At 40.6% G+C, this 6,997-nt stretch overlaps 2 protein-coding genes across 4 annotated transcripts in view; one reads left to right on the top strand and one right to left on the bottom strand.

Annotated features, from left to right (window-relative positions):
* Positions 1-3,552, bottom strand: part of LOC116846796 (trichohyalin-like) — a 96,842-nt gene extending 93,290 nt beyond the window's left edge. Inside the window, exons 1-2 of one of the 2 annotated variants that reach the window (XM_032821116.1) lie at positions 2,872-3,552; positions 2,372-2,669 (exon numbers count right to left, since the gene is read on the bottom strand). In XM_032821116.1, coding sequence (XP_032677007.1) covers positions 2,372-2,566 — 195 coding nt within the window. In that variant the 5' untranslated portion in view covers positions 2,567-2,669; positions 2,872-3,552. The remainder of the gene's footprint in view (positions 1-2,371; positions 2,670-2,871) is intronic. The other variant, XM_032821089.1, reaches the window with a different exon arrangement.
* Positions 3,553-4,613: 1,061 nt separating this feature from the next.
* The window catches only part of LOC116846808, a 111,095-nt gene continuing 108,711 nt past the window's right edge, over positions 4,614-6,997 (top strand). Inside the window, exons 1-2 of one of the 2 annotated variants that reach the window (XM_032821145.1) lie at positions 4,614-4,707; positions 5,132-6,247. The gene's annotated coding sequence lies outside the window, so the exon portion shown is untranslated. Of the gene's footprint in view, positions 4,708-5,037; positions 6,248-6,997 lie in introns of those variants that run through there. The other variant, XM_032821136.1, reaches the window with a different exon arrangement.

Here is a 6,997-nt window from a genome sequence, read left to right as displayed (position 1 = left end):
ATGTTTATTCACGCTCATATTCACAGTGTGATTTGCCGAAACAATTGAAATAATACTTGCAAAAATGTGTTTGTTCTGTGAGAATTGCTCTTACACATAATTCATTTGCCACACAAGCAAATCCGCTCGATTGAAATTTACACGTAATTTCATTCAGCGGGCTACAGATTTGCCGAATCGACCAATCCATTTTTGTCCGTGCGTGTGGCTAACGTTTCGAAATTGCTCGTACCGCTGCGAGAGGGTCCCGGTGTCTCTTCCCCTCTGGAGGGAACCTTTCCTATATTTTCAGTCTTCTTCTTTTGGTCTTTTGCGTGCGGCCTCGAATATTCTGTAAGCCGCCGAGAGAGCCGGGCGTTGTGCGATATAAACGAGCCATTGTGAGGCGAGCGTCGATAAATCGACGCGGCGGCGGCCCGATGAGGTAAATTGTAATTTGGAGGTCGTCACATATTCAGCGGGTCGCTCGCTGTCACGCGGCGGAGCCGAGCGAAGCGCGTACGTTGACCTATCGTGTGACCTCCGACAACACGACCTTGATGTCGATGATGATGAAGTGGACGTGGATTTGCGTACGGTGAGCCTGCACATATGCGAGTCCGCGCGCGCCGCCGAAATGAATTCGCACTTTTTCCCCGCGCGCCGCGTCGTGTTTATTTTCGGAAACCAGTTTTGACAAATCGCTCGCGCACCGCGCGGCAGCATAGGACGAGCCAATTAGCGGCGTCGAGTAATCAGCGCGGGCTTGTTAATTTCGTAATTGCGATCGCGCGGTGATGTAAGCACGACACTTTCGTGATTTTTTTTCGCCGCGCTTCCTGTCAGGGAAATTCGCTTCAATACGGCACAGATTTAATTAGCCTTATACCAGGAGACCTGGTTTGTTTGTAAATAGCTTCCAAAGTCGGAATTGTTGGTATTTTCGTCTTGGAAGAGTGCAACGACGAACTGACAACTAACATTTAATGCAATTTGGTGAACAGCACGTTGGCGAAAATAAACTGCATCACAATTCGTTGTATATGCCATTGTAAATAACAGTTATATTATCCAGTGAAGAATTGGTACGGGCATCTAGAGATTAAAAGAGAAAGTAGACAGTTTGCGTCCGAGGAATCTTGCATTATCGACGCAAGATAATCTTGCGTTATCGATGCAAGATAATCTTGCTCGATTTTCCGTCAGACGGTGCAGCAGGATATCTCTTTAATCGGATGCTCAATCGAGCCTTTGTTGATTATTAAATTTAATTGCTTTCGCGTATAATAATATATATATATATATATATATATAATAATATATATATATATATAATAATATATATATATATACGTTTTAACATTAAGAACAAATTTCTTTCAAGTAAGGCAATATATATCTTTTTAAAACACCGTTACTTTTCATGAAAAAATAATTGTTTATTCAAACAACAATTAATAACTATTAAACAAAAGAATTCAGATTTAGGTAAATATCCCAGTAAACACAAAGTATCATCGATGTTACAATGTCAGTTCAATCATATGATATATTACGTAATTGTTACTTTGTTATATAACAAAGTAACAGTTACATAATATATCATATGATTGAGCTGACATTGTAATATGGATCATATTTTAGGTTTGTTTTTCGTTCCTGTACTGCTGAACTGGTGCAGTAAGTTAGAGCGAGAAAAAATATACTTGTCTCACTCTAACTTATTGCACCAGTTCAGTAGTGCAGGAATAGAAAACCTCTGGTGTTTACTGGAATATTATAGTACATACCAAATAAATATATAAATAGTACTATTATAGTACTCATCGAATAAATAAATATATTTCATTTCAGATACTTTTTCTCTTAGTGTGCGATATAACGATATTTTTAATCTAATTATTTAAATTTCTCTCTAAACATCTTACCGAGATGTAAACACGAAAGATAAGTGGTCTGTTCTTTTCAGCTGCACTGCTGAACTGGTACAATAAGTTAAAGTGAGACAAGTATATGTTTTCTCACTCTAACTTATTGCACTAGTTCAGCAATGCAACTTAAAAGAACAATTGATAAATCGTAGGATTACCTGGAACCAATATTGAGAGAGAGAGAGAGAGAGAGAGAGAGAGAGAGAGAAAGAGAGAGAGAAAAAAGAACAATTGGGTACACGAAGCATTTTAGGTTAGCTGTCATATTACTGTGTTTACTATAAGTGATCGACGCGATCGGTAACGTCAGAATTCTCCAATTATCTCTAACCTTCCCGGCAAGTCGCGTAACTGTTTTACCGACCAGATTAACGATTAATTTTAATAATGACAACAAGGTCGTTTGGATGCAGCACTGCATACAAAAATATTAATGCGATGATGAATTAACACAAACTTACAGGAATCTGGAAGATTACGATGTAAGCGAATCTCCCGAAGCAGCTGGCTCCTGGACTGCGTCTGTTCCTCGCGACACTCGTGCATCTCCACATTCCTGGTGTAGTATGACAGGCGCCAGTCACCTCAGTCCAAACGTCCTCACTTTGTTTACACACACTCACCCCGGTTGATGTACCATGACAATTGCTCGTCATTGAATTTGGCACTCCCTTTCGCGCAAGTCCCTTTTTTTACGGTTTAGCGACTTGATCGCAGCATCTCAGCTCCCTTCTTCCACTTCCCCTTCCATCCCTAGCCCTGTGAAATAAAGTAACTTTGTGACACACTGGTTCTAAACGTATCAGCCCCGATTCCACCAACATCGATCAACCCTTAAACCATGCTTAAACTATTTGAAACAAAGACTTAAACTCAGATCAAGGCCCAATCGACGTTGGTGGAATCGGGCTTCAGTCGTCTATTCTCTGTCCTAAATCTAAAATATACGACATGTATGCACCTGTTACACTTATTCGTTATGACGCCATTAGCTCCCCGCGGGACACGGCGTACGCCGGTTGCGAATGTTGACGGGCATCGCGTTCAGTCGTGTTCGAGTGGCCGACTGATGTGCTGATCGAGTCGCTCGTCACGGGATTCGACCTTCCTGTGACCGGGTCGCGCGCGAGACACGTACTCCGCGGATTATGGCTCTCGCAGCCAGCGCGATTTGCGACGCGACACGTGATATGCGACGCGCGATATCCAATGAGCGTACAGTTTTTGCGGAATACTAGTATGCTTATTGGATATTGCTTATCGTTTATCGTGTGTCGCGTCGCGCATCGTGCTGGCTGCGAGAGCCATTAGACGACGCGACAACACGCACGAACCCGTTACACTTGCCCGACATGACGCCATGATGCTTTTACGCGGAACGCGACGTCGACGGAGATATCGCGTTCAATCGTGTCCCGGCGAGTCGATTGATATACCAGACGAGACACCCGTCACAGCACCTGACATTCCTGACATTTGTGTGCGCGCGGACCGCGCAAAAAGACGCAACGGACACGGAATGACGACGAGTCACTGTTCGAGACGGCGAGACGACGCGACTATAGCGCGACGCGGTCATATAACCTGTGACGTAGCGTTTCAAATATTTCAATCGTCGTGAATGCAACGGAGCATTGATACGTCCTAGCAAACACAACGTTACATATAACATATATGTTAGTTGTAATTTCCTACTCAACAATATAACTGTTATATAACACGTATGTTATATAACAGTTACATTGTTAAGTAGGAAATTATAACTAACATGTATGTTACATGTAACATTGGGTTTGCTGGGGTACTTATGCCCGTATTCATAGTCAAGCCTTATATTTAAGGCCTCCTTAAGTTCATCTTCAAATGCTCTGTAGCCAATAAAAAGATCCATAGAGCATCTGAAGATAAACTTAAGGAGTAAGACTTGACTTAAATGTAAGGCCTGACTACTCACATAGCACGTAATATTACATAGTGTCACAGTAATATTTTCATAATATTGCAATATCGCAGAAATATTACGGAAATGTGATATTGTGTAATATTGCGTGCTATGTGAATATGAATACGGGCATTAGAGAAGCTCAGTCGCTTTCTCGAGACCGGATTGTCGCCTAGAATGTTGAGAATAAATGCCTCATGCGTTAGAGGATAATGAAATCCCGTCAAATCGTCAATACATTGCGATACAAGACGTACTGGTACTGGGTCTGTTTTTATTGCTGCACTAGTGTACACTTTTGGAACTTAAAAAGAGGCAGATATACAGATAAAACCCTGTGGAAGAAAGATGAGAGAAAACTAGTGCAGCCAGTTCACATCCGCAGCAATAGAAAACAAACTCATTACTCGTTGGTTTGTTCACGTAGCTTGCACTTTTGACACTTTTACACCTAATGCCCGTTGCACACTTTCTCGTAGAAAGAAGAGCTCTCATTGGATCTCGCTCATCGCGTCTAGTATGCAACAAGCATTAAGTATAAAAGTGTCAAAAGTACAATGCGAACAATTTAACGTCGAACGTAATCACGACTCTCGGAGATTAAATCGTTGAGTTTTCGGTCGGTCAAATTAGACTATGTCACGCGAATAACGTAAAAAATATCTCGATCATTGCGGTGTTCAGCTCGTGTTTACGTATACGTTTGAAATATCTCAATCGCCTGAATACAGCAGCGCGTTGCTACGTACTTCGAGAAACTCAATCGCTGTCTCGTCCATTTCGTCGTTCGAGATAAGCAGCGACGCATCGGTAAGGAAGTCGTCTTGTGTTCCTCGCGATTTTAGCTGGTCAGAGGTAAGCTTCGTAACAAAATTATTGCCCGAAATGTCGAGAATGAATGCTTTCGTTAAAGCATAACGAAATCCCGTCAAATCGTCAACATTGAGCACATCGCGATACAGACGGTATCGATATGTCGGTATTGTTAATAATGTTGAACGTTGTCATGATTTTAAAAGATTAAATCACTGCATCTTGAACTTTCGGCCGGCTAAATAAGGCTCTGTCACGCGAATGATCATAGAAAATATCTCGATTACTGCGGTGTTCAGCTCGTGTTTACAGAACGTATACAGTCGCAGGCAATAAGATAGACTAGTTTCAACTGTGCACGCAATTCAGTTTGTGAGTACGTCAAAAACTGAATCGCGTGAAGTCGAAACTAGTCAATCTTATTCCGCGACTGTACTTTCAAATATCTCAATCGCCGTGAATGCAGCGGAGCGTCGCTATGTACTTCGAGAAACTCAATTGCTGCCTCGTCCATTTCGTCATTCGTGACAAGCAGCGACGCATCGATCGGAAAGTCGTCCCGTGTTCCTCGTGATTTTGGCTGGTCAGAAGTGAGTGTCACAACCGAATTATCGCCCGAAATGTTGAGAATGAATGTCTCGTGCGTCGAAACATAATAAAATATCGTCACATCGCGGTGTAGACATACGTGTCGGTATTGTCAAGCGTTATCGCAATTTGGAAGTTAAATCGTTGCATCTCGAGCTTTCGACCGTTTAAATGACGCTCTGTCACGCGAATAATCATAGAAAATATCTCGATCACTACGATGTTCACGGCTCGTATTTATGGAACGTCTCAATACGAAACGTTTCAAAGATCTCAATCGCCATGAATGTAACAGAGCGTCTATAGACGCTTCGAGGAACTCAATCGCAACCCCGTTGATTTCGCACGTATGGAAGAGGTAGCGACAGAAAAATTCGTCTTGTATTTCTCGTGACTGAATCATCCACATAGAGTATCGAGAACAAATGCTCGTGCATCCGAGCATAGTGAAGTATGAAATCGCCGATAATAACGGTATCGCGAGTGAAATGTCGAACGTCGTCGTGAGGTTAAACTGTTGCGTCTCGAGTTCCCGATTAGCTGGATGAGACTCTGACACGCGAATAATCATACAGAACGTCTCGGTTATGACATTCAGTTCGCACTTACGGGACGTGTGCACGTTTGAAATATCTCAATTGCGCCGTGAGTGCGATACGCCTCCGCCCGTCGGCGGACACTTCGAGAAACTCAGTCGCCGTGAACGCAGCGCGACACGTCGGTGAACGAGTCGTGGTTCCGTTGGTCATGTTGCGAATGAACCATCGCCGGGAGTGCCGAGAATAAGTATTACGTGCGTTCGAGTGTGATCAAGTACTGTCAAACAATCGCCGGCGATGACTATTTCGCGATACGGGTGTGTCGGGAGTGCCGTGCAAAGTATCGCGCGTAGCTGCGCCTGGAAGTAACTTGGAGGTTACGTCGCAACGTTTCTCCAGCTTTTAACCGGCCGGATGACATCTCAGCGCGCGAATAATCACAGGCAATGTCGCAAGTAAGTTTCATGCATTTGTTATGGAAAAATATCGTTGAATAAGATAAAATTACCTTGGACTTAGTCCTGGACATTCTGATTGTTTTAGTCCCTAAAATATTTAAACTTAAATATACTTTATATTTTATGTACACTTTTTATTGTCATAAATATCATAAATTTTAATTTTTGCATACATATAATATATAAATTCGAAATTACTTATACATATCTGGGCCTTGATACTTTTATCTTAAGAATGTATTCTCCATATCTCAAAAATAATGAAAAATTTTTAAAGAAATTAGAGATCAGTCTGTATTACATTAAAAAGTGACAACTAATTTGACATTAACTCAAAGTCTGCATCAAAAATTATTTTACATTGAAGTGGAAACTCAGTAAAAATGATAACATTAAATGTTTTAATGACGTCTCTAACATTAACAGTATATCATTAGAAGTATTTTAAGTCATTTGTTATGAAGATACATAATGTCATTTTTTTAATAAAGAAAAAGTTAAAAAAATTAAAATATTGACAAAAATTTCAATTTTTGCACATATATTTTAAATATTTAAAATGATGCATGTAAATTTCACTGTGTTTTAGAGATAAAAATTTAAAAGTGAGAAATAATATAAAATAAACAACCAATAAAAGTATATATATATATATATATGTATATATATATATATATATATATATATATATATACTTTTATTGGTTGTTTATTTATATTATTTCTCACTTTTAAATCTTTACTTCTA

The sequence above is a fragment of the Odontomachus brunneus genome, unplaced genomic scaffold (genome assembly GCF_010583005.1).
Source record: "Odontomachus brunneus isolate Ranch 3 - 2012 unplaced genomic scaffold, Obru_v1 Obru_scaffold_004, whole genome shotgun sequence".
NCBI lineage: Eukaryota > Metazoa > Arthropoda > Insecta > Hymenoptera > Formicidae > Odontomachus > Odontomachus brunneus.
Note: the sequence above shows the minus strand (reverse complement) of the source record. Positions and strands in the feature narration are given on the sequence as shown.